The sequence below is a fragment of the Salvia hispanica genome, chromosome 5 (genome assembly GCF_029641045.1).
Source record: "Salvia hispanica isolate PSC_SH4W2 chromosome 5, Shi_PSC_v1, whole genome shotgun sequence".
NCBI lineage: Eukaryota > Viridiplantae > Streptophyta > Magnoliopsida > Lamiales > Lamiaceae > Salvia > Salvia hispanica.
The window spans coordinates 36,535,842-36,561,569 of NC_142696.1; the positions used below are offsets into that span (position 1 = coordinate 36,535,842).

The 25,728-nt window shown below is 38.3% G+C and overlaps 5 protein-coding genes across 6 annotated transcripts; 3 read left to right on the forward strand and 2 right to left on the reverse strand.

The window, feature by feature from the left end:
- The first annotated feature begins 48 nt into the window (after window positions 1-48).
- Window positions 49-3,531, forward strand: ARP (apurinic endonuclease-redox protein). The gene is made up of 12 exons (XM_048082762.2): window positions 49-199; window positions 272-446; window positions 558-640; window positions 718-779; window positions 873-1,139; window positions 1,213-1,520; window positions 1,898-2,008; window positions 2,387-2,524; window positions 2,598-2,645; window positions 2,784-2,864; window positions 2,978-3,137; window positions 3,287-3,531. Exons 1-12 carry the CDS (start codon window positions 153-155, stop codon window positions 3,406-3,408), a joined length of 1,602 nt encoding a protein of 533 aa, XP_047938719.1. The 5' UTR covers window positions 49-152; the 3' UTR covers window positions 3,409-3,531.
- Window positions 3,532-3,565: 34 nt separating this feature from the next.
- Window positions 3,566-5,412, reverse strand: LOC125186405 (AAA-ATPase ASD, mitochondrial-like). Its single transcript, XM_048082763.2, has 2 exons — window positions 4,966-5,412; window positions 3,566-4,825 (listed from the first exon to the last, which is right to left on the reverse strand). Exons 1-2 carry the CDS (start codon window positions 5,314-5,316, stop codon window positions 3,722-3,724), a joined length of 1,455 nt encoding a protein of 484 aa, XP_047938720.1. The 5' UTR covers window positions 5,317-5,412; the 3' UTR covers window positions 3,566-3,721.
- Window positions 5,413-5,614: 202 nt separating this feature from the next.
- On the reverse strand, window positions 5,615-8,069 carry LOC125187454 (uncharacterized). 2 transcript variants are annotated; one of them, XM_048084049.2, is made up of 4 exons: window positions 7,681-8,069; window positions 7,533-7,601; window positions 7,303-7,353; window positions 5,615-6,578 (listed from the first exon to the last, which is right to left on the reverse strand). In XM_048084049.2, exon 4 carries the CDS (start codon window positions 6,517-6,519, stop codon window positions 5,935-5,937), a length of 585 nt encoding a protein of 194 aa, XP_047940006.1. In that variant the 5' UTR covers window positions 6,520-6,578; window positions 7,303-7,353; window positions 7,533-7,601; window positions 7,681-8,069; the 3' UTR covers window positions 5,615-5,934. The 2 variants fall into 2 exon arrangements, with proteins under 2 accessions (XP_047940006.1, XP_047940004.1); XM_048084047.2 differs by lacking the exon at window positions 7,303-7,353.
- Window positions 8,070-10,205: 2,136 nt separating this feature from the next.
- On the forward strand, window positions 10,206-12,137 carry LOC125187724 (putative UPF0481 protein At3g02645). Its single transcript, XM_048084350.2, has 2 exons — window positions 10,206-10,857; window positions 11,152-12,137. Exons 1-2 carry the CDS (start codon window positions 10,279-10,281, stop codon window positions 12,019-12,021), a joined length of 1,449 nt encoding a protein of 482 aa, XP_047940307.1. The 5' UTR covers window positions 10,206-10,278; the 3' UTR covers window positions 12,022-12,137.
- Window positions 12,138-12,820: 683 nt separating this feature from the next.
- Window positions 12,821-14,571, forward strand: LOC125187855 (putative UPF0481 protein At3g02645). The gene has a single exon (XM_048084504.2). The coding sequence runs from the start codon at window positions 13,055-13,057 to the stop codon at window positions 14,450-14,452; it is 1,398 nt and encodes a 465-aa protein (XP_047940461.2). The 5' UTR covers window positions 12,821-13,054; the 3' UTR covers window positions 14,453-14,571.
- The last annotated feature ends 11,157 nt before the right edge of the window (window positions 14,572-25,728 follow it).

The window sequence follows — 25,728 nt, forward strand, 5'->3', positions numbered from 1 at the left end:
CATATTTATGGGCTGAAATGGTAAAATTAGGCCTAATCTAATATCCTGGCGCCACGAAGTTTTGGCGGTTTAATGTCGATTCGGAGTGATGCTAACGTGCGCACCTTTCCCCGCTCTCTAACCTGCGCGCTCGCCATTTTTCTGGAACTCCGATGATTCAAGCCCTAAAACTAGCATTATCCTGTTCAATTACCGGGCGGTACATTCTATCGACGGAAGTCCATAATAATTTGAAAGAGATTTGCATTTGTCTGACTTTTTATTATTGCAGTTTCTGTGCGGCAAATAGCTGTAGGATACCTAAATTCAGCGGCCGATTTTGCCTGAGCTTAAGAATGGCATCGAGGCGTCGTCACCGTTCATTTGCATCGGCATCAGCGGCGGCAGAGGGTTCGGGCAAGGAAACTAGCATTGATGAGCCGAAAATTCGGAAAATTGCTTCGGAGGTTCATTTCGCTTTTTTTTTTTTCAATTGCGCGCAGATGTGAAGGGCAATTGATTTTGCTAATTGAAGCTCTGGTGAAGTGTGAAAATAATGTTTTTTAGCTGGAATGTAGGCAAGTGATGGAAGTAGTGGGGTTGAGGATACGCCTCTTGTGTTCGAGAAAATGACTCTTCAGCAAATCCAATCTAGTTTAGGGTATGTCTACGTTTATGGTTTTACTCTCCCTCTCTTTTGTGTGTGAATGTTTTCTAAACTGATGAAATCTTATATAGGAGCAATGGAGCTCATGGTGAAGGCTGTAAACATGAACATGTAGTGATGAGTAAAACTGATGGTATTTTACTACAGAATATCAATCAAATTGTACATTGACTACTGAGAATTCAAATATATTGAGGACATTATTTGATTTAGTAGTGTCCTTTAGATGCAGCTGAAGATTTTCCACCTCAACAAAATCTAGCATCTCTTGAGGAGAAGCCAGCCGTTGCTAAAAGAAATCCCAAAAGAAAAGCTAAAGCCATACCTGAAGATGAGCCTGTTGCATCCACAACCACAACCAAGAATTCTGAAATTTCTGGAGGCCGAAGGTCAAAGAGGCAAGTAAAACAATCACCTAAGGACAGTGTCGACATCCGAATGTCACAGAGCGTTACTGAGCAAGAGCTGATTGTTGAATCAACTGAACTGGGAGGTGATTGAACTCACTTTTTAGACCGTCTGCATTTGCATAAATCTCTCATGGTTTGATTCGACAATGATGGCAGGTAAGAAGTCCACTCAACTGAAGAAGAAGGTCTCTTCAAGGGTCACTAAAGCTAATGTAGCTGAAAATCCTTGTGTGGATGAGCCTTGGACTGTGCTTACTCATAAGAAACCGCAAAAAGGGTGGACTGGTTATGATCCTAAAACTATGAGGCCACCTCCAATTGCTGCGGATACACCGCATGTGAAGTTATTATCGTGGAATGTCAATGGGTTGAGGGCTTTACTGAAGCTGGAAAGCTTTTCTGCTCTTGAACTTTCGAAAAGGGAAGATTTTGATGTACTGTGCCTGCAGGAGACGAAATTACAGGCAAGTTCTTGTTTTGTTTATTTTGAACTTGAGAAGGCAACTTTGGTTTTCTGATTCTATGGATAATTTCCTGGATATATTTTATAGTATTTGACAAACATAGAAATGATATCATCCTTCCCTTTTCCATTCTTGAATCTAAAGACCTGATATTACATAAAAACGATGCACCTACCCTCTGTTTGTCCGTTGCTATTAGATAGCTTCACATATGTTTTTGCAAGGGCTTTCAAGAACCATGCAATCTACTCCAATGGTTGTTTGCCCTTTAATTTTTTTTGAAAAAATACTAGTACTACTCATGAAATGTCTGATTGCGTTGGTATTGATATAATACTACTTTTGACTAGTTTCTCTTACTTTGCCATCTGAATCAGGAGAAAGATGTTAACGCAATCAAAGAAACTCTCCTACAAGGTTATGACAATAGCTATTGGACATGTAGTGTATCAAAGCTGGGATACTCAGGAACGGCTATCATTTCTCGTGTATGTACCTTGTTCTCTTGCATAGTACTGTTGCATATCTTCTTCTAGATTTTTCACTTAAAGATGCTTCTTACTGACTACTGTGAGAATGGTTTTTCTTGTTGACTATACAACTCAAAATGTTATTTTAGTATAAAAGCATACACAGCTTGCCATGGCTCAAGCTACTCACTATGTGTAAATATAAAATTCCTTTTCAGTGCTTACATAATGCCTCTACGATCAATTTCTTTATGACAGGTCAATTTTTTCCTTCCTAGTAATTTTGTAGTTGATTTTTACTCCATGATGACATGATGTAAAGCATTTTACTTCTCCGAAATAGGAGAAACATGTGTATCATTCTCTAACCTTTTTAATTTTTTTTACTTCTGACAGATTAAACCAATCTCTGTGAGATACGGATTGGGCATATCAGATCACGATAGTGAAGGGCGCCTTGTCACACTGGAGTTTGAAAATTTCTACTTGTTGAGCTGCTACGTTCCCAACTCTGGTGATGGTCTGAAACGACTGGTAAGACTTATTTCTCAAATTTTCCTCATATCCACATCTCTTGGAGAAACCTTGACAATTCCTTTTCCCTCAGCCATACCGGATAGCAGAGTGGGATACTTCGCTTGGTAACTACATGAAAGTAAGTCTTATTTAATGAACAAGAACAACTTGAGCTTAGAAACTGTATTCTCGTATATAGCATATGTGTAAGGAACATTTACAAATCATCTTAGAATGTCCAAGCTAGTGGAATTTACAATTGAAGTATGCTTTACAGGACCTGGAACAGTCGAAGCCTGTTATTCTCACGGGTGACTTGAACTGTGCTCATGAAGAAATGGATATTTTTAACCCAGCAGTTAGTTAACTTATCCCAACTTGTCCCATTTCAGTCGTGTTTTTACTCTTTGTTCATATAAGGAGACGCTTATCTATTGGAACCTAGATCCTGACCTTCATGTGATGGCTCAGGGGAACAAAAGAAGTGCAGGTTTTACAGAGGAAGAAAGAAAGTCATTTGAAATCAACTTTCTGGATCGGGGCTTTGTCGATACTTTTAGGAAACAACACCCTAATGTTGTCGCCTATTCGTACTGGGGCTACAGGCATGGTGGACGACGAACAAATAAAGGTATGTTAGGCCTACTAATACACAATCAGATGATGTAGAGTGCTTTCACACAGTTTAGTTTAACTGTGTCTTTTAAAGATACACCGTCTAGATGGACGTCTAGCTGGTATTTCCATATGTTAATTTAGTGTTTCTGTGTGTCTAACCAGGGTGGCGCCTCGACTATTTTCTCGTCTCAGAATCGATTTCAGAGAAAGTCCACGACGCGTACATTCTCCCGGATGTGGGCGGAAGCGATCATTGCCCTGTGGGTCTCATTTTGAAGCTGTAGGTTGGTCATTGCTCGACCCTTTTTTGTAAGCTATAGTTTCTGTTAGATATAAGCACTGCTCCACGAATATGAATTTGTAGTTGATTTTTAGATTATTATGATAGCAGTATTTTGGTCCCAAAATCATTTCGAGAATAGTTTTGATAGTATTCTAAAATTAAAATGACAAAAAAGAATTCGATTCAGTTTTTTCGAGACAACACGACTCAGTGCAGTTTTATTTCTAAAATAAAGCAAATTTGAAACAAAAATCAAGAATTAGAAGGGATCATTCCTCTGTTTCATAAAAGGTTTGACAGAGGAATCCTCTGTTTCAAATCGCATTCCATCTATCTTCTCCTCCGGAGACGAGGATCCCGTTAATCTTCTCCGCTGGAGAGGTGGTTTCATCATCGTTGGTGCTCGACTTCTTCTGCTCATCCTCGAGCGCCTTCACCAGACTCTCCAAGCACTCCTCTGCATCTCCAGCCAAGCTCCTCGGCATCAAATTCTCCGCCACATCTGCTGGCGTCATCTCCACCTCTCCCAACAACCTCTCGATCCTCGGAAACAACTCATGCCACTCCACCCCAACGTAGTTCTTTGCCAAAACCTTAAACCCTTCGAAGCTGCAATACGACAGCTCGATGTGCTTATCCATCCTCCCTCTCCTTATCAACGCCGGATCCAACTTCTCCACATAGTTGGTCGTGAAAACAATGATTCTCTCTCCTCCACAAGCAGACCACAGCCCATCTATGAAATTCAGCAGCCCAGAAAGAGTAATTTTGCTGCTCTTCGCCTCATTCTCCTCCATTCCCATCCTATGCAGCACCTGGTTATTCTCATTCTCTTTCTCCTTCTCTCTCCTCTTCACTCTCTGCCCCGTGAGGTCGACAGAGCAGTCGATGTCCTCGATCACGATCACCGCCCTGCTGGAGGTCGCGATCAGGAGCTTCTTTAGCTCCGTGTTGTCCTTCACCGCCGTGAGCTCGAGGTCGTAGACGTCGTAGCCCAGGAGGTTCGCCATGGCGGCGATCATGGTGGACTTCCCCGTCCCGGGCGGGCCGTAGAGGAGGTAGCCCCGCTTCCACGCCCGCCCGATCTTATTATAAAACGCCTCCCCCTTGCTGAACGCCAAGAGGTCCTCCACCACCTCCCGCTTCCTAGCCGGCTCCATCGCCAGAGTCTCGAACGTCGCCGGGTGCTCGAACGCGACGTGGGTCCACGCCGGGCCGGAGTTGGTGTAGAGCTTCCGGCGACGGTTCCTCACCTCGATCGCCTTCCCTTCCTTCATGACGTGGTTGAGGTAAGTGTCGATGATGAAGTTCCTGTGCTTTTTGTGGAACCGGAGGTTGTAGAAACGCTTCTCGTCGTTCATCGGCTGGAAGGAAAACGTCTGGTTCTTGGTGATGTGCATGCCGGAGGACCACCACACCTTTGTCACACAAGAGAAAAACCTCTCGTTTGAATTTTATTGAAATTTGGAAATAATAAAATCTAACCAAATAATTTCTTAAAACAGATCATTTAATGCATTGCTAGTATAGAAGTAAAATAGCTTGGGTTGGAGCTGACCTTGACGCCGGCGTGCTCGTCGGCGACCTCCTCGTTGTCGTCCATGCTGAGGGAGACGGGGCGGGCGCTGTCGCGGAGGGAGTCGGCCTTGAGGCGGCGCGCCTGAGCAGCGGAGGTGGAGCTGAGGTAGGTCTCGATGGCGGCGTAGACGTCGCTGCGCTTGAAGCGCTCGCCGGTGAACTCATTGAAGGTGATTTGGATGTAAGGGGAGAGCAAATTCAGCAGTTTTTGGGAGTTTTTGTCGAGCGAGGCCTTGAGCTGACGAGGGAGGTATTGGTCGAAGATGGCTTTCAAGAACATCAAACCTGCAATCAACGTTCCCAACTGCCCAAATATTGATCCCAACCTCATTTTTTTGACTTTTTGTTTTATCAAGTTTCACAGAGATTTAATTATATATATAGGGAGGTAGATGTATGATGTCGGCAGAGAAGAAAAAAAAATGAGATGAAAATGTTGAGTTTTCAGTGTTCACATGTTTGTTATCTATATTAAATACTTACACGTTAAGGATGACAAGTCTTTGTCTAAGTATTTACTTCTACTACATTGGGAAACGTTTCCAACACATGTTTTTCATTTTTCTTCTTTTGTGCTCTGATCGTGGTCGAGGAGTAGATGTATATATTCATTATTGTCATAATTCTGGTTTCGAATTTCAATTCATATATTTTTATTCAAATTACGAAAATTTGTTGACTACACATAACATATCGGCCTAAACAAAAAATCTCAAGATGCTGCACAAAATTCAAATTTACAATTCATCACAACCATTGCTAGCGTTGTTCACGGACCAAACCAGACCAGGATGAATCCAATATGTTGCAGCAACAGGCCCGTGCCTTCTGGGACGGCCCACTCTCGGTTTACCGTGTTTGTCCAACGGTTATCGACTTCGAATTTATCACGATCATCACTATTCGTTCCTCTCATTCGCTTCAACCCCCCAACTCAACATAAATCTGGTCATTGGGTTCTCGTTCCAGCGCCCATCGCGTCTCTAGTGTTGGCTCCTACATAGTTATAACGACGATTAGCATAGTTCCGACTCCAATTGTTCCCGTCACCTGCCCGTGGCATGTACCTATGCCCGCTCCCGCTCCTGGTGCTGTTGTATTGCCACGCATCGTCGTTATGATACCCTGACCACTCGTTCCACGGATCAGCATAATTGGCAGAGGAACAAGCGGCCGGGCCCACTAAGTTCTCTTCCAAATCACCCCAGCCTACGGTAGCCAAAATATGGTCCGGAGCAGCATAATCACCAAAGATTACTACAGGATCGTGATCTTCCTCTGTCTGGGGACTCGTAGCCGGGCTCTCGACATCTGACAACAGCATCTCGGGATCATTGTGTGAATCCCAATCGATCTTGTCAATGTAAAGATCGGGATCAGGCAGTGATATGTCACAGGATAAGCCCTTTCTCTTAGCCCAGTATCGTTTTTTGGCGTTGCTGAATGCTTCCTCGCCTGCAGAGTCGTTCCAATCCAACACATTATCGTATAAGTGAATATATCTCTTCAGTTGCAGCAATGTCTCCCAGTCCATTGATCCAACCACTTTGCAGAATTCTTTCTCCCACACAGGTACAGTAGGCTGCCAATACCCTGCAGAAAGCAATGAAACACAAGTGAGGAATCGAAGCAGCGGTAAATAACACTACACAAAATCTTCAGCCGAAAAAGAAATGTTTCGCTTTGAATGGGACAAAGGGAGTACTATATCATAACAACATCTATTGAGGTGGGAGAAATAAAACGACTCTAGCCAGAGAAACAAACAAATGCTAGGAACATGAGTAATAAACGTGTATGAGCTCGACAATCAGTTACCAAAAGTGCTGATATAAACAAAACAATCATCCACTTGATTCACATCCAGTCAAAAATACACCACAGAAGAAGAAAAATGACAAAAAAAAGCCGTATAGAAGCACACAAAATCGAGTGAGTTGATCAAGCAGCATTGTCATTCTGAAATATACTGAACTGATAACCACCAACCCATTCCATTCCTACGAACTCAACCTATTAAGCCTATGATTTTTCGATCATGTCATGAGACGTAGATATTTTGTGCTTAAATTAAACATATGTAGGATTTAGGAGATTCACATATAAACTGCATCGGCCATTAGGCCTATATCACTTGAGTTTTAAGTACACAATACAACAAACACCGGTGAACAAGGCAAACAGAAGGACCACCAAATCTAGAAAGTAAACAACCACAACCAAAACAGAACTCCACTGCCTAAAACAAGTATAGACAAAATATAAATAGAGTAGGACTCCCAACTCCAAACACAGTAAAGCATCAAATTCTGTAAACCTTAATTGACAAAAACTGATCTCTTTTCAACATTTGTGGACCCTGCACCTCCTAATAGAAACATAAAATAAAACTAACAGTTAATTTTTCACATTCTGAGCTAAATGAAAAAAGGATCCATAAAATAATGAAAACTCGAGTTAAAAAACTCAGACCATGCAAAGACAAACAGTGAAAATATATATTAATTCAGTAATACTTAATAATGTAATAAAGAAATTCAGATATACCACGCGGCGGCTTCCTGTTTTGTGATCTTCTCTGACTGTCCTTCCTTCTATCCTCCATGATCGCAATCTCTAAAAAAACCCAGAAAATCAAGTTAGTAAATTACCACAAAATAGGGAAATGAACAAGAAAAATTCAGTAGCAACGTACAATTTAGGAATTGAGTTAAGCTGTTAAGCGTTTTCTGACTATCACTAAGAAACAGAGCGAAAAGGGGGGGAATAAAAATGGAATCTTTTATTTTTTCCTGGGAAGGGTAAGAAATCAGAGAGGAATTGTTGTCAGAGAAGGGAGATTGAAATGGTGGAAAATGGGAAAGAGGGTTAAATGGATTTTGAAGGGAGGTTTGGCAGTGATCATAAAAGGGAAAAACTTCCGTAAATTGTTCAAACGATATTGAAACTTGAAAGCACAAAATTGAAAATGTAAATTATGGCAACCGATTGAACTACTACAATACAAGAGAGGAGTAGCAAATTAAGGTTTGCTGATCTCTCTCTCTTACTGGACGCATGTTGGTTTGGTGTTTTCAACTTTTTATTGTGTTCTTCTATTTTGTAAAATTTGGAATGTTATTAAACTAATAAGACAGATAATAGTAGAATTATTTTCCAATAATTTTAAAAATAAAACAATGTCTCGTGGGCAGTTATTAGTGGCTCAAATTCTATGAATGGGCTTGGTAGCTATTATTGGCCCATAAATCATAAATCCAAATTAGTGTTACTACAATACTCTTATTCAGTTAAATTAACTCGGTTTATTAATAAAGCTCGAAACATTTTGTACAGTTATTTAGGAGATTTGAAAAGTAGTCTAAAGTAGTACTTCCCAATTCTATTTGGAAGTTAGTATACAGTAGTACTATTCTGTTAATTAAGTGAGTGCTATTATTTTGATGAATTTTCTATTATTGAACATGTACTATTATTTTTAAATCAGATTTTTTAAAAAGAAAAAAAATATTATTTTAAGTTAAATAGAGAGTATAAATAATATTTATTCCATTTTCTTTAATTTAAATCATGAAATAATATGAGGTCCACTACCAAAAATGGTAAAAGTGAAATGAGTCAAATTATCTGGGACGGACCGAAATGGAATACTGGATCAAATTATCTGGGACGGAGTAGTTTGGTTTTAAACCTTGTGTCAGTGTGAACTCATCCATATGTATGATGTTGGAGTGAGAGAGAAGTACACTTTCGATTAGCTTATACTCCCTCCGTCCACGATTAATATTCTCATTTCTAAATGGCGCGAGTTTTAAGAAATGTTAAGAAAAGTGGGTGAAAGAAAGTTAGTGGAATAGGGATCCCACTTGTATATATTAGTTTTAAATGATATGTGAGAGGAATGAGTTAGTGGAATGTGGGGTCTCTTTACTATTTATGGTAATTATGAACTGGGACTCTTATTCGTGGACGGACTAAAATGGAAAAACGGGACTCTTATTCGTGGACGGAGGGAATACTTAGGGGTGGGAAAATACCAAAATACCAGCTTTATTATACCAAAAAATATCGAATTTTCGGTATACCGTATGATATGATTTTTGTAAGGTAAATGTATGATTTTATCACATACTGAAATTTCCAGTATATTTTTTCCGATAAAGTATATACTATACACGATATGTTGGTTTTGATAAGGTATCGTACTGACCCACCCTTACTTATACTATGTTCACTTAGAATTATTGCAAATAGTAATTAGTTACTGTTTATATCTATGATTTGTTTTGGTAGACTAAGAGCATCTCCAGTGGTAGGCTAGCCATCGGCTAGCCGATTGACGTGGCTAGCCGATCGGCTAGCCGAACCATTGGAGTAGGCTGGCCGATCGCGTGTGGCTGGCCGATGCACTGGCCGCCATTGTGGCGGCCCGATCGGCCAGCGATCGGCCAACGCTATTTTTTATTTTTATTTTTATCCTTTTTTTTAATTTTTTTTAATTCTTTTTTTTAAAATTTTTATTTTAATTCTTTTTTTTTTATTTTTTGAAAAACTATATAAACGCGATTTTCTCTATCTCTAAATTTCTGTACAAGAGAAACATCTAGCCCCGTTCGGCTAGCGGCAAACTATAACGGATTCAAGGCATACTAACATTTTTTAATATATTTTTTTAATAAATTAGTGAGGAGTAGAGTGGGGCGGTGGCTCGTGTGTGGAAGCCCGGATTTTTTTTTATTATGTAATTTTTTTGATTTTTAGTTAATGTACTTTTTTTAAAAAATAAAATTAATGAATTTTTCCGTATATGTCTCGTAAATTTAATTCGGTAATTTAATCGTGATTTTAATTCCGTAAATGTAGTATATTTTGAATTATTTTTATTGCGGCTGACCTAAATCTGATGTGGCAGGTAGATTTTTTAGTGCTACTGACGTGGCAGGGGAGAGAATGACTAACTTATTGCTGACCTATTGCTGGCCTATACTCAACGCATTTTATATTTCCATGTAAAGTTAAACTATTTGGAGAGTGTGATTGCATCCACATTACCGAAATTGACTCTAGTATTTATTCTGCATTTCTGCTTGAAAATAAAAATCACGTCAAACTTAAATTCAAACCGAATATTATAGGATTCAGTTGAAGTAGACATTTACGATAAAATATGCTATCACATTCAAGTTTCAACAAATCATCTTACGACAAAATAAATAATCCAATATAGTTGAAGTAGTTAAAACATGAGCATCCGCAATCATCCAAATTTTATTGTTGACTTTTGATATAGAAAATGGAGAAGCACCACCACGGCGGAGGAAGCCGCCGCCAAGACTTTGAAATAGCGGTGGACATCGCAACACTCCAAGACTTGTCAGACCTCCTCCACTCTCAACCCAAGAAGCTCTACTCGGAATCACGCCACCGCCGCCAAATCCAAAAAATCCCAAACCAGATACGTTGCCGGAATTTGCGGCGGAGCCAGCAAGTGTACGACCCAGTTCTGGTCTCCATCGGCCCTTACCACCACGCCAAACCCGGGCTCCGTCGCGCCCAGGAATTCAAGCACCTCTGCCTCGACCGCTGCGCCGGCGGCGATGACAAGAAGAAGGCCTTCTTCTACTCCAAGATTGTGGAGCACGCCGCCTCCATCAGAGACTGCTACGCAGAGGCGAAGATCGTGGAGAAATACGACGACAAATCGCTAGCGTTGATGATGCTCTTGGACGCAAGCATCATCATAGACTTCATCCACAACTACTTGGGGATGCAAGGAAACAGCTTCTCGGACTGGCAGCGATGCCTCGGCGCCGGATCTGGACCGTTGATGGTCCGCGACATCATGCTCATGGAGAATCAGATCCCCTTCCAGGTCACTTGAGATTATATTATACTACTACTAGTAATAAAATTTATATTTATGATAAATACTTGTAGTATTACAATAATTAACTTTATAGGTGTGACACGGTTGAATGGAATTCCTAGGCCTTTCTTGGTACGATGAAATGAAACGAGAGTAGAATGACATGATAATTTCTTTTCATTTCTATTACATGCTCTCTTCCATTCCATAATACGAGCATTTCATTCCATCACACTACGCAAAGAAATCACAATTCATTCCATCATACTAAGAAGGGCGTTGAACATTGTTTCGACTCAGGTCCTGCAACTGCTTATCACCTTGCAGTACGAGAAAGGAGAAGCTGCTTCGTTTCTCCCACGTTTTTTCTCGACATTTTTATCCTACAAAGGGCGTATATTAGACTTGGACCTCAACAATACCGAGATCCTTCGAGAAATTGAGGATCCTCCGATTCACTTCCTCGAAGCTTTTCGAAGAGTTGTAGTGCTGAAGAATAAGAAGAAGATTAAAGAGGAAGACAGAGTTATGTCTGTGTATAGCTCGGTTAATAAGAGCGTGTTCTTGCAGTCTGCAATGTCGATGAAAGAAGAGATGGTGGATGCTGGCATATCATACATGCATCGTTCAGTAATGGATCTCAAGGCCAAGGGAATACGCATAAGGCCTGATCCCGACTTATCAGCCGCAGACATAACTTTCGTGCCCGGTTTCTGTTTCAGCGAGCTCCGCCTCCCAGTTCAGTACCTCTCCGACCTAACTCCGATGGTGATAGCAAACATGATTGCCTTTGAAGTTCTTCCACACGGATGTTCTAGTCTGGTGGTGTTGTCGTATGCCATTTTCATGAAGTCGCTGGTGCAGAGCCCACAAGATGTGAAGGAGTTGCAGGACAATGGGGTGATCTTGAATAGGCTTGCTAATTTAGAGAAAGTGGTGGAAGTGATAAAGGAGATCGACACGTTCGGGCTGCACGATCAAGATATATTCAAGGATGTGAAGATGAGGATTGAAGAGCATTGCAGGAGCAGGGCTAGGACGTGGCTTGCTGACCTGATTTATACCCGTTTTCGAACTCCATGGACTGCAATTGCCTTCTTTGCTGGAGTGCTCCTTCTTTGCCTCACTTTTTTGCAGACTGTTTTCACTATCAATCAAAGACCGCTTTAGTTTTGATTTTAACAAGTATGATGCCATGATATTTACTCATACTTACCTATTGGAAATGCTAGACTATTTGAGTGTAAATCATTCATTTCACAAAAGGAAAAGAGTGTTCAGGTACATGTCTTTGTTGCCTAAAAGCTGTGACTCTGTGAGCTTTTTTTTGCTGCAGAAACAGTTGCTTTGTGTTGAACTATGCGTGTGACATTTCGTATTTTAGTTGCAAAGGGGTCTTAATGTCAAATTGTGGGAATTTTGTCATAACAATTGTGTGAGTAATATATTTCTAGAATTTAAATACTACAACAAGGTACCCTCCCGAGAATGAACAATTCATTTGCAAATAACGCTCGATTATTATTAGTAACTTTCAGAATTTATTTTGCAATGTGTCATTATTTTGCACAAAACACCAAACACACTGGTGAACAAGGCGAACAGAAAGATGAGAACACCACCAAATCTAGAAAATAAACAACCACAACCAAACCAGAATTCCACGGCCTTAAACAATGAGACAATAAAAGTAAAGATAATACTGGAGTAAGCATCAAATTCTGTGAATAAGAAAATAAGGATAGTTGGAGAAGAGAGGGGAAAAAAAGAATGAAGAGTGAGTAGCCATGCTTCAAAAAGAATTCATAATTAACGAAAATCCGTTGAACAACCTTTTATAAAGTTGCATCCGTTCTCCTATCCCATTCTCGCCATCTCCAAGTGAATATTATACCTTCTTCAATTTTGAAAAGATATCTTTACATCTTCTTCTACTACTACTAAAATATTATACCTTCTTCAATTTTGAAAAGATATCTTTACATCTTCTTCACAAAAAATGTAAAAAGTTTAGTTATTTTGTTTGTCTTTACAAATTTATTAAAATATGTTACTACTATTTTTAAGAATGTACCGTAATTTTTTAAAGAAAGTAAAATAGATATACATTCTCAGTGCTCTTACTATTTGAGTTTCTTTATATCCGCGACAATATAATTGGAATGGAGTCGTTGAAACTTGTCCGTCCACCATAGGAAAAAAAATGGAGCACCGCCGCAAAGACTTTGAGGTAGCGGTGGACATCGCAACGCTCCAAGACTTCTCAGACCTCCTCCACTCCCAACCCAAGAAGCTCTACGAGGAATCACGCCGCCGCTGCCAAATCCAAAAAATCCCACCACAGATACGTCGCCGGAATAAGCGGCGGAGCCAGCAAGTCTACGACCCAGTTCTTGTCTCCATCGGGCCCTTCCACCACGGCAAACCCGAGCTCCGTCGCGCCGAGGAATTCAAGCACCAGTGCCTTGACCGCTGCGCCGGCGGCGATGACAAGAAGAAGGCCTTCTTCTACTCCAAGATTGTGGAGCAAGCCGCCGCCATCAGAGACAGCTACGCGGAGGCGAAGATCGTGGAGAAATACGACGACAAATCTCTAGCGCTGATGATGCTCTTGGATGCAAGCATCATCATAGACTTCATCCACAACTACTTGGGGATGCAAGGAAACAGCTTCTCGGAGTGGCAACAATGCCTCGGCGCCGGATCCGGGCCGTTGATGGTCCGCGACATCATGCTCATGGAGAATCAGATCCCCTTACAGGTCCTGCAACTGCTCATCCCCTTGCAATACGATGAAGAAGAAGCTGCTTCGTTTCTCCCATGTTTTTTCTCTGCTTTTTTAACCTTCAAGAGGCGTGTAGTAGATGTAGAAATCCCTCAAGAAATTGAAGATCCTCCCATTCACTTCCTCGATGCTTTTCGGAGAGTTATAGTGATGAAGAGAATCAAGATCAAAGAGAAAGACAGAGTTATGTCTGTGTATAGCTCAAATAGCAAGAGCATGTTCCTGCAGTCTGCACTGTCGATGAGAGAAGAGACGGTGGATGCTGGCATATCATACATGCATCGTTCGGTGATGGATCTAAAGGCCAAAGGAATCCGCGTAAGGCCTGATCCCGATCTAGCGCTCGCGGACATAACTTTTGTGCCCGGTCTCTGTTTCAGCGAGCTTCGCCTCCCAGTTCAGTACTTCTCCGACCTAACTCCGATGGTGATGGAAAACATGATCGCCTTTGAGGTCCTTCCGCACGGATGCTCTAGTCTGGCGGTGTTGTCGTATGCCATCTTCTTGAAGTCGCTGGTGCAGAGCCCACAAGATGTGAAGGAGTTGCAGGCCAATGGGGTGATTCTGAATAGGCTTGCCAATTTAGAGAAAGTGGTGCAAGTGATAAAGGAGATCGACACGTTCGGGCTGCATGATCAAGATATATTCAAGGATGTGAAGAGGAGGATTGAAGAGCATTGCAGGAACAAGGCTCGGACCTGGCTTGCTGACCTCATCTATACCCGTTTTCGAACTCCATGGACTGCTATTGCTTTGTTTGCTGGAGTGCTCCTTCTTTGCCTCACTTTTCTGCAGACTCTTTTCACTATCAATTAAACACCGCTTTAGTTTTGGACTCCAAAGGTGAGTATATAAGGTTCAAATTAACCAACTTGTGATGCGTTTTGCAGCATAATTGGAGCGAGTAAGTATCAAATTAATACTCTCTTCTCCCTCTAACCTCAGCATCTCTTCATATATCAAATTAATGTGATTGAGTTAAGTATTGGTACTACTTAAATTGCTCAATGGAGTATTTACAATTAGATTAAGACTTTTAGAGTTTTTATAATAATGCGGCTATAACAAGCCATATCTCCAGTATTTACACAACGTATGATTCCAATTTTGGCGAGGTCATGTTGCTTATGGTCACTATTTCCAGAGAGGCGGCTGAAACCAGCCATCAAATTGACACATCATTGTGTTCTTTTAGAGAGAATTTTAAGGGGATAGATTTGTTAGTGTGAAAAAAATTATGGGTTGAATAGTTGAGTAAATATTCCATAGACCCGACATAAAAAGGTGGTTATATGATGTGGTATGCCCCACTGATAATATTTGGACAAATAGAATTCCTTCTCCAGCCGGAAGAAATACACTCCCACGCATTAACAGCTCAAATTCTTGAATATGGAAAATTTGGATGCCCCATATATAAACCATACACAACTTAAATCTCACATCATATTTCAAATCAATTAAAAAAAGGAGTTTTCATTGCTATCAATGGAGTACAAAGATTAGCCAATTTTTTTATTCTTTGTTTACAATATATACAATGAGTAGTATATATACATATTATAGATCCAATTTTTACGACTTAAATCACCCATTAATTATCTTTCAAATCAATTAAAATAATTGAATACTACTAAAATACTAGTACCCTTTATTATATTAGATTTGAATTATGTATAATTTAATATGAACGATCAGACAATTAAAATACTACTCCTTCCGTTCTATAGTAGCGGAGTCATTTTGCCATTTGGTACGTTATGTAGTAATGAAGTTATTTTCCCTTTTAATAAAAGTAACACATTTCTTCATACTTACTTTTCCCTATTTCTTACTTTATTCTCTCTACTTTTTCATCTCTCTTGCTTTATTATTTTTTTCTTAATACATTACACAACATTCTTTTAATCTCCACGCCGAAAAGAAATGTCTCCACTATTATGGAACAGATGAGTACTATTATTAGGTTTAAATTAAAAGTCACAATCTTATTTTTATGCCATTAAAATGATATTGTACTAGGTTAAAAAATGATCATAAAACCAAGAAGATAAAACTTTAGCAAACCAACATGCAGTATTCAAAATAATCAATTAAGAAAAGATAATTATAAAACAAAGAAAATAAAAAATGTGGCGAATCTTTGAACTCTATTAATGGCAATGAAAAGTCTTTTTTTAATTGATTTTGAAAATGATGTGATATTCTAGTATCGTATGGTTTATATATGGGCATTAAAAGTTTCCATATTCAAGAATTTGTGCCGTTAACTGCGTGGGAATGTAATTCTTCTAGTTGGAGAGTGAACTCCATTTGTACAAATATTATTAGTGGGCTGCCACATAATATATCCACTTTGGTATGCCGAATCTATGGAATGTTTTCTCTGAATAGTTTAGAAGTACTAAAATTTAGCCAAAATTTAAGAGATTAGACCATGTTTATCACCAGTCACTCAACCTGACTCAAGTACGAACCATTACATTTTTAATATTTAATTAATTTATATATCCAACACATCGTCTTTCATATCATCAATATTCATCCAACTCAACCACATCTTTTTTGATGATTTATCAATGACCACCAAACCACACCATTATATATTTATTTTTATATTACTTTTTGATAATAATATTATTGCACAATAACTGTTTATAAAAAATACATTAAATTACAAACTAAAATTTTGAGGAATTGAAAAATATACTCACCTCATCTCCTAAAAATAGAAATTCTTTTCTTTTTGATCCGTCCCCAAAAATAGAAACCTTCCATTTAAGGAAAATTTTTCCCCTCTAATGAAGTGAGACCCATTTTCCACTAACACACTTTTCTTTTTATTTCTCTCTTACTTTTCTAATTTGGCATTAAAACCTGTGTCTTTTCAAAAGTTCATATTTTTATGGGATGGAAGAAGTATTATTTTCATCATCCTCCATATTTAGCAGCAAATATATTACTCCATCCATCCCTAAATAGTAGATGCGTTTCATTTTCAGCACTATTTTTGAAAAAATGGAGTAATAAATAGTTAAGGTAGAGAAGAAGTATAGTAAAAGAAAGAATAATATAGCGAAGACTCTTATCTATATGATTCTCTCTCTCTTATTTTACTCTATCTTCACTTTAACTAATTAATAGTATTATTTTTTTCCAAACGAGAACTCAAAATGAAACGCATCTACTAAAGAGGGTCGAAGAGAGTACAAATAGTACATTTTGTACTATCAAAGAGAAGGATTATATGAGGAGAAAAGATAAGATTTTTTTAATTTACAAAACTATAGCAAACGTGGTCTTTATTTATAAAGGATGAAAAATTATGAATTTTGGTATAATTTTTAGAATTTTATAATATAATACATAAAAGATATATACATTTTAAAAAAATATTTACTAACCAACTCATTGGCTGAATGATTATATGAATTGGAAGATTTCGTCCACTAAGATCATCTCCAATCATACACCAAAAGTTATTTTTGGTATACAATTTTTGGCGAGGATCGGAATCTTATTCTTGCTAAGAATATTCTCCTTCCATTCTCTCTGCATCTCTTCATAAAAGCTTACTAATCTCAAAACACTAGTAAAAGAAACCTGGTTCTCTTTTCTTTATCCAAACGGAATTAGGAGGTTGAGTTAATTCATGGTTGTTACTACTTAAATTGTTCAATACTACTACTTGGCAAGAGTTCTGTACTACCTTTGTCCCCCAAATTTTGACACAGTTTACTATTTCGGTCTGTCCCTGAAAATTTGACACACTTCATTTTTTACCATTTTTGATAGTGGACCTCATATTCCACCAACTCATTCCTACTAATATTTTATTATAAAACTAATACTCCCTCCGTCCCAATAAATATGAAAGGTTTGCTTTTTGGCACATGATTTTATGTAGTGTTGTTCTGTGAGTTAAAGAAGAGAGAGTAAAATAAGAGAGAGTGAAAAGTAGAAATAAAGTTATTTCTATTTTAAAAAACGTTTCATTTATAATGGGACAATCCAAAAAGGAAAGCGTTTCATTTCTAGTGGGACAGAGAGAGTACTTTAAAAGTAGGACCCACATCCCACTAACTTTTTTAACTCACTTTCCATTACATTTTTTAAAACCCGTGATGAGTCAAAGTGTGTCAAAATTTGATGGACGGGAGCATTAATAAATTACAATAAGCATTTCGAAGTTTTTATATGTAATTGAGTTGACACGACGCTAAAGGAGAATAATTCATTGAATAAAATGCATGGGTTAGTGAAATTTTTTTTATGTTTGGAAAATACAAGCAAAGAAAAAGAACATAAACGTGTTGAATATTTGGTTCAGCAATAGTCACAATGGGAAAATTGACTCTAGTATTTAAAGGTTAATTAATCAATCTGCTTGAAAATTTTAATAAACGGGCCAAACTTCAATTCAAAAGTTATTATAACTCTGAGTTGCAAAAACTCGAGTTCCATAACAATAATTGTTGCATTACTTTTTACTCCCTCCGTCCCGGATAATTCGGGTCATTTTGACCGGGCACGGGTTTTAAGAATTGTAATGAAAAGTGGGTTGAAAAGTTAGTGGAATGTGGGTCCTATCTTTATATATTAGTTTTATAATAAAATGTGAGTAGGAATGAGTTAATGGAATATGGGGTCCACTACCAAAAATGGTAAAAGTGAAGTGGGACAAATTATGTGGGACGGACCGAAATGGAAAACTGGGACGAATTATCTGGGACGGAGGGAGTATTACAGAGAAAAAATGGAGAAGGGCGGAGGAAGGCAGGAAGCCGCGGCGAAGTAGCTGTGGACATCGCAACACTCCAACACTTCTCCGAGCTCCTCCACTCTCAACCCAACAAACTCTACTCGGCGTCACGCCGCCGCCGCCAAATCCAGAAAATACCACCTCAGACACGTTGCAGGAATTTGCAGCGGAGCCAACAAGTGTACGACCCGGTTCTGGTCTCCATCGGCCCCTACCACCATGGCAAACCCGGCCTCCATCGCGCCGAGGAATTCAAGCACCTCTGCCTCGACCGCTGCGCCGGCGGAGATGACAAGAAGAAGGCCTTCTTGTTAGGGAGATTTTGAATATTGAACAAAAACGGATTATCTGAAAGTCGTGATAAATCACTTTCAGATCAAATCACTTTCGGTGGTTCTACCAAAATATTTGATCGGATACAATTCAGAGAAATCAGAGTTTCTGTATGTTGATGTTCGAGAAGTATATTGAACCAAAAGAATCGATCAGATTAAGAAGAAGATGAACCAGTGCATCTGTAGATGAACCAGTGCATCTGTTGGGGGGAAAACCGAAAATAATTAATTTTCAAAAGGTTTCCGAAATTGCAAATTAGTCCTTTGACTTTCAGAAATTACATTTCCGGATGAATTTCTTGCACAGCAACTTCGTTGGAAATAAAGCCAGGGGCTCTACCCCTTGGACCCCGCTACCCAGGGGCGCTGCCCCCGGACCCCCGTCCATCATAATGAATTCAAATAAGCGTGCACTCCGCACTTCCATACTTATATGATGTATCATTATGATAATACTGATCAATCAAGTTAACCCAATTACACTAAAATATCCAACATTCCTCCCCTATTTTAGTGCAATCCTTGATTAACTAAAGCAAGTCATCTCAAACATTCAAACTTTTGCATAAACGAAATATCGTAAGGATTGAATTCCACCTTAGTACATTACACATTCCAAATATTCGAATACCCCGGGTGTCTCTAAGGATTGAACCCTGGGAACTCACATTGAATACACGAAGATAATGTACACAAAAGTTTACATACGAATATGTTCTTTCTTGACACTATATTTTACTAGCCTATGTCCTTATCCTTCATAAACATGTCGAAACCAAGTCCCAGCTTCTTGAAGCGGCTAAACTTATGCTTATATAGGTAGCTCCTTTATTCTGCACCTACATTTGCAATTTTTCAAAAGAACTATTAAGAATATATACATTCAACCTCCTTAACTTGTAGGTCCGAACACATACCTTGGGACGATTTTCAAATGTGTTCCAATCTCCAAATATTAAGTCTTCCACATTGAATTCTGCATCTAGTGTCATACTAAATGGGAATTGGGTATCTTAATATCAGAGATTTGTAGTGGACTTTAATCCCATCCCTATAGCCGATTTGTGCACAAGATCTCTACTTAACCCTTTGGTTAAATGATCGACTAAGTTATCATGAGTTCTCACAAACTCCACAGATATCACACCATCCATAATGAGTTCACGAATCATGCTATGTCTAACACCTAAGTGTCTAGACTTTCCATTATACACTTGACTATATGCCTTAGCCAAGGTAGCTGCACTATCACATCTGATAGATATAGGTGATCTTGGTTTAGGCCACAATGGAATTTCATATATTAGATTTCTTAGCCATTCAACTTCTTTACCAGCTGCTGCTAATGCCACAAACTCCGATTCCATTGTTGAATTCGTGATACAAGTTTGTTTCTTTGATGCCCAACATATAGCACCACCTCCAAGACAGAATACCCAACCACTTGTGGAAGAATGATATTCCATATTGGTGATCCAACTTGCATCCGAATAACCTTCAAGAACAGAAGAAAATCCAGAATAAGTCAACCTATAATCCATGGTACCTTTTAAGTATTTAAATACTCGATTCATTGCTTGCCAATGGATTAAAATTGGATTATGAGTATATCTTCTCAATTTTCCAACCGCAAAGGCTATATCGGGTCTAGTACTAATCATAGCATACATTAGTGATCCAATAGCCTTTGAATATTCAAGCTGATTCACAACAACTCCTTTATTAGGCACGAGTTTTGCACTAGGATCAAAAGGAGTCTTAACTGAAGAACAATCTTTGAAGTTAAACTTTTCCAACACCTTCTCAATATAATGTGATTGAGAAATGGAAATTCCTTATTCTCCATGTGTGATCTTAATTCCAAGAATCACATCAGTCTTCCCCATGTCTTTCATCTCAAACTTAGATGACAAATATTCCTTTGTCTTATCAACTTGATCTTGGTCAGTACCAGAGATCAACATGTCATCCACATATAGGCAAATGATAACCCATTTAACGGTAGCATCAAATTTGCTATATACACACTTGTCTGCTTGGTTTAATACAAAACCATTCGACAACACCACGTCATCAAACTTCTGATGCCATTGCTTGGGGGCTTGCTTTAGTCTAGAAAGAGATTTTACCAACTTACAACTTACAAACATTATGTTCATTACCAGGCATGACAAAGCCTTCTGGTTGTTTGATATAAATCTCTTCATTTAATTCACCATTCAAGAAGACAGTCTTAACATCCATTTGGTGAATTACAAGATTATGTATAACAACAAGTGCTAACAATAATCTAATTGTGGAAATCCTAGCAACAGGAGCATAGGTGTCGAAATAGTCAATTCCTTCCTTTTGTCTAAAGCATTGGATAACCAATCTGGCTTTATATTTGTCTATGCTTCCATCCACCTTCATCATCGTTTTGAAGATCCATTTACTATTCAAAGCTATACAACCAGGTGGTAAATCAGTCAGTTTCCAAGTACCATTTTGGATTATAGAATCCATTTCCTCTTGGATTGCCTCTTTCCAAAATGCAGAATCCCTTGAAGCCATAGCTTCTTTGTAGGTCCTTGGATCATCACCAATAGTAAAGCAATATTGATATTGAAAATTAATTTCATTTCTTGATCCTTCTAATAAGTACAATTGGAAATCGTTTCCAAAAGACTTAGTTTTTCTTGCTCTACCACTTCTCCTAGCACTAGGAGGTGTATCAATCACTTTTTCAGTTACACCAGAGTTACTAGACCTTGCAATCATGTCTCCTGGTTTGGATATAGATGTGAATCTTGCTGGGGATTGAAGCCCCTTGCATAGCGGAAGACATGCATTCACAAATAAATCATACATATGGATCTATTTGACAGATTATGGGATCAATTTATCACGTGTTAAACAATCAATTGCATGCTAGAACACACATAAATCATGCTTTAAGGAATTAAACCCTAATTCATGATATTCTACGGATTAGGGTTACCGATCTGATTCTCCAAAGAATCGACGATTGCTTGCGCCTTCTCCACGTGATGTTCTTCGTACTCAACCACGAATCTTCTAATCTGTATCCCGAACTCAGAATCTGACCTTTGGGTGGGCAAAGCTTGTCAGAATCAAAATGACTTGACTAGAAAGAAGACTGAACTTCAGTTCCATGAAACTGAAAATTTCGTCCACCCCCTGGAAGAGGGGGGCACGAATTTTTAATGATTAAAAATCAATTAATTAGTCTTCTATTTAGTCTCCTTTTAATAGAGTTATGTTGGGCCAGATTAGGGATCCATGGAGGTTAGACTTGGGCCAAACCTGTTGGTCTTTTACTAATTAAATTGAGTCCCAATTTAATACAAGCCCAAACAGAATATTATTATCATCCACTATAGTATAATAATATTGACTGCCCGTCCAATCCCAAATTACGAGTAATCCGGGCTTTACCTCTTTAATTTATTATTTCCCGTGTTTAAGATATAAATATCCATTAATTAATTTAAGTCTGCTATTTGACTTTAATTAATTAATATCTTTTTCCAAGAGTTGTCTAGTTCAAAATCTTTATTTATTTTTCTGGAATAAATTCCAATCGGCCGGGTTTCTGAATAATAAAACCTTTTTCGAACACCTCTTGAGGATATTATCAAACTGGACTCACCCAGCACACGATTCATTGCAATAACAATACTAGCACCTCTAGACATTGATCACCACTACCCAAGATATCAGGATTCTTGGATTGCGAAAAATCCGCACCATTTGATAAATCAAAGTAGTGCATAATCAATATCGTATGCTCAATGTTATATCAACAATGATTAAGAAATAACAATCACCGAGACCTCGTCTTTCAGTAAATAGCAAGAAAGACTTATCTCAACAGTTAGATCCTTCAGTGCTATACCACACTAGTGTCGTTTATTTCCTAAGGTAAGGAAATATGCGGACTGACACTGCAACCTTTCACGATAGGTAGCCAAAGCCTATCTAGGTTGTGAAATTCTATTTCTCTTTTACAAAGAACCGACTGCGTCACCTTCTGTGAACGTCGTTCGCGACCAGTCTACTATGTAGAAGAATTAGACTTATTTGCTTCTTATACATTTAAATGTTTGAGAAACATCTTATAAATGCACAAGCAAACATCAATGCGATAAAATTACTACTTCTCGCCTTGGGTTAAAAGTGGATTGTAGAATTTATTGTATCCAAGCAGTTCTATCCGTGCAACATGCTCGAAATATGCTTTTTAGTATACCAATCCTAACAATCTCCCACTTATACTCAAAATCATGCTTTCGAGTATACCCACTGCCAAAACTCTCCCACTTATACTCTAAGCAGGTCTCGGACCATGATATATCGAACCACCATACTTTTCACCTCATGTGTAAAACATGTTGCCATATAGGCATTTTGTGAATAATTCTGCCAGGTTGTTCTCTGATGATATCTTGGTAACCATAATGTCACGCTGCGCACTTTTTCCTTAATTAATTTCATACTTCCTCTCTATGTGATTGCTTAGCTTTATCAGATCGTGTTTCCCTCGAGTTAGACACATGTCTAGAGTAACCACAATAAAATATAATACTCATAGGCATACTCGGAATCACGGTCAAAGCTATTAGGAAGTAACTGAGATGAATAACTACCTTAGTAGTTTCCAATGAAACCACACTTGTAATTATCATGATAGAGCTTGTGATGTAATCACACTCCTTCATGACTCAGTTTTCAACTCCTAATGTGAACACATAGTAAGAGGATAACTCGATCACCGATCAATAATAAAATCGAGTCGATGTAACCTAAAGGACATAACATGGACGTCTGGTAAACTAGAGCATACCGTTTAGCCTTCTTCAAGTACTATAGTATATTCTTTACCAATCCAATGTCCTTTGCCATGGTTAATATGATATCAAGCTTCTATGCCAACGGCAAAGCTAATATCTAACTTAATTCACATCATAGCATACATGAGTCTTCCAATTACAGAACTTGTCTCATTCTTCTTGATCTCATTCAGTGTCGAAAAACACTTGACTAGAGACAAGATAATTCCATCCAGAGAAGTAAAAACTTTTCTTGGAATTTCCAATGCTAAAGTGTCTAAGTATGATGTAGATGTAGGATTCTTTAAGAAAACTTAACATTCTTTTTCTAGCAATCTAATGACTTAGATGCTTAGAATGTAACTAGTTTATCTTAAATCCAGCATCCTTAAACTGGGTAGACGACCAGTTTCCTACGCTAGATAACCCTTTGCTTTGAGTTGTTTATCAACTTTTATAGATGTCATCATCGTAGAGTACCAAGAATACCATATATAGTGCACTTTCAACTTTCTTGTACTTGTAGCACATAACCATTAAGATGTTCCATGTAGATGATCTCCTCAAGACTTCTACTTAAAGAAAACTGTCTTGACAATCATAATACATACATCCTAATTTATGTAAGCTACAATAGACAATATGATACAGATCGTCTTAGGCATAATGGCAAGCGAGAATATCATTCTTTCTGGGTATAACCCTTAGCCATTGTTCTAGCCTTTCAAGATCCATGTTTACACTTGCAAATCCACTAGCTCCCACTGGCTAAAATAGTCTATGGGTAGTATCGCAAGTCTTGCAAACATTCTTGTCTATCTTAGATTATTATTCATAATCTATCATCTTATCAAGAACGATTATCTGAATGAGTCAATGTGTCCTTGTAGTTACAGGGTTTAGATTCAAGTCGATCTAAAACTGAGTCTAAAGACTCTCTTAGACCCATGAACTTGTTATGTTCGCAAGGAACGCTCCCACTACGACATGACTCTTATAATCTTAGGTACAAATGTTGATTTTCTAAGTGCATAAGCATCTAATGGTATGACTTCTTGGTTAAGATGGAAAATAGATATTCTCATTATCTTGAGAATTATCATGCTTGTTAGGCTTGTAGTTCTTCTCATAATCTTCATCAAAGAATCTAGTATTGATGTAAACAAACACTTATCTTGCCGTGAAGATTATAGAACCCGTATCTTTTCTATCAATTGGGACAATCTTAAAACATACCTCAGTACACAACTCCAATTACTTGGATACCTTTTCCAAAACATGTGTTGGAATAACTCCACACCTTGACATGTGCTGGACTAGACTTACCTCTAGTCCACAACTCGTGTGTTGTAGAAGGTACTGATGTTATGGTAGTTTCTTTAAGATAAAACTCGTTGTTTCCAACGTAAATCCCATCAATGATAAGGTATCATTGAGTGAAACTGTTCCCATATCGAACTTGTCTTAGAGAGACTTCGATATCTTCTTATATGACTATCCCATTCTTTAGAAGAATGCTTGGAGTAGTCAACTAGGATTTAACTCCCACTACTGATCTTAACTCATTGCTCGTCTCCCATGGTGTAGACCATTGAGACTTGCTAGTCTTTATATGTTGCATCTCTATAAGTATTCTGAATCCCTTGAACCACCAAAGGATCCTTACTTATAGTGCATCAACCAGACTTACTTGACTTTCGAGCTATTTAACAAGCAAGTTGTTAAAATCTCGATAGTCACTTGAGTTAGACAAAATCAGTTTGAACAATTACTAAGTACTTTCTCGGCCTTATGTCTAAGTGCCATAAATACTTTATCATTCATTGTATAAGAAGTTGAACTGTTGTTCGAAACTCAACCTTGTTGCATTTATATTGTTTAGATACTATGATGTATAATTTGTTTTTCTATGGTATTATGATAGATATTCGAATCACATTTCTTAATAATGCACGCATTATAAAATGACATCGAACATCATTTAATCATAAACAAGTTTAGAAACTGAAACTGAATTCTTTCTAAACTAAACTGTACCAATAAAACAAAACTCTAACATCAAAACAAAACAATTAAGTGATCATAAATAAATAGCTCCCACTGCAACAACTGCCCAACTGGATTGAGATTTCTCCTTTAGAAGTTACATTGTTATCTAAGTCA

Coding starts and splice junctions, on each gene's coding strand:
- ARP (XM_048082762.2), top strand. CDS start 153: ATGATTCAAGCCCTAAAACTAGCATTATCCTGTTCAATTACCGGGCG. Junction 1,140..1,212: donor TGAATCAACTGAACTGGGAG/GTGATTGAACTC, acceptor CAATGATGGCAG/GTAAGAAGTCCACTCAACTG. Junction 3,138..3,286: donor TGGACGACGAACAAATAAAG/GTATGTTAGGCC, acceptor GTGTCTAACCAG/GGTGGCGCCTCGACTATTTT.
- LOC125186405 (XM_048082763.2), bottom strand. CDS start 5,316: ATGAGGTTGGGATCAATATTTGGGCAGTTGGGAACGTTGATTGCAGGT. Junction 4,826..4,965: donor ACGAGCACGCCGGCGTCAAG/GTCAGCTCCAAC, acceptor TGTGTGACAAAG/GTGTGGTGGTCCTCCGGCAT.
- LOC125187454 (XM_048084047.2), bottom strand. CDS start 7,590: ATGGAGGATAGAAGGAAGGACAGTCAGAGAAGATCACAAAACAGGAAG. Junction 6,579..7,532: donor AAACAGGAAGCCGCCGCGTG/GTATATCTGAAT, acceptor TGCTTTCTGCAG/GGTATTGGCAGCCTACTGTA.
- LOC125187724 (XM_048084350.2), top strand. CDS start 10,279: ATGGAGAAGCACCACCACGGCGGAGGAAGCCGCCGCCAAGACTTTGAA. Junction 10,858..11,151: donor AGAATCAGATCCCCTTCCAG/GTCACTTGAGAT, acceptor GTTTCGACTCAG/GTCCTGCAACTGCTTATCAC.
- LOC125187855 (XM_048084504.2), top strand. CDS start 13,055: ATGGAGCACCGCCGCAAAGACTTTGAGGTAGCGGTGGACATCGCAACG.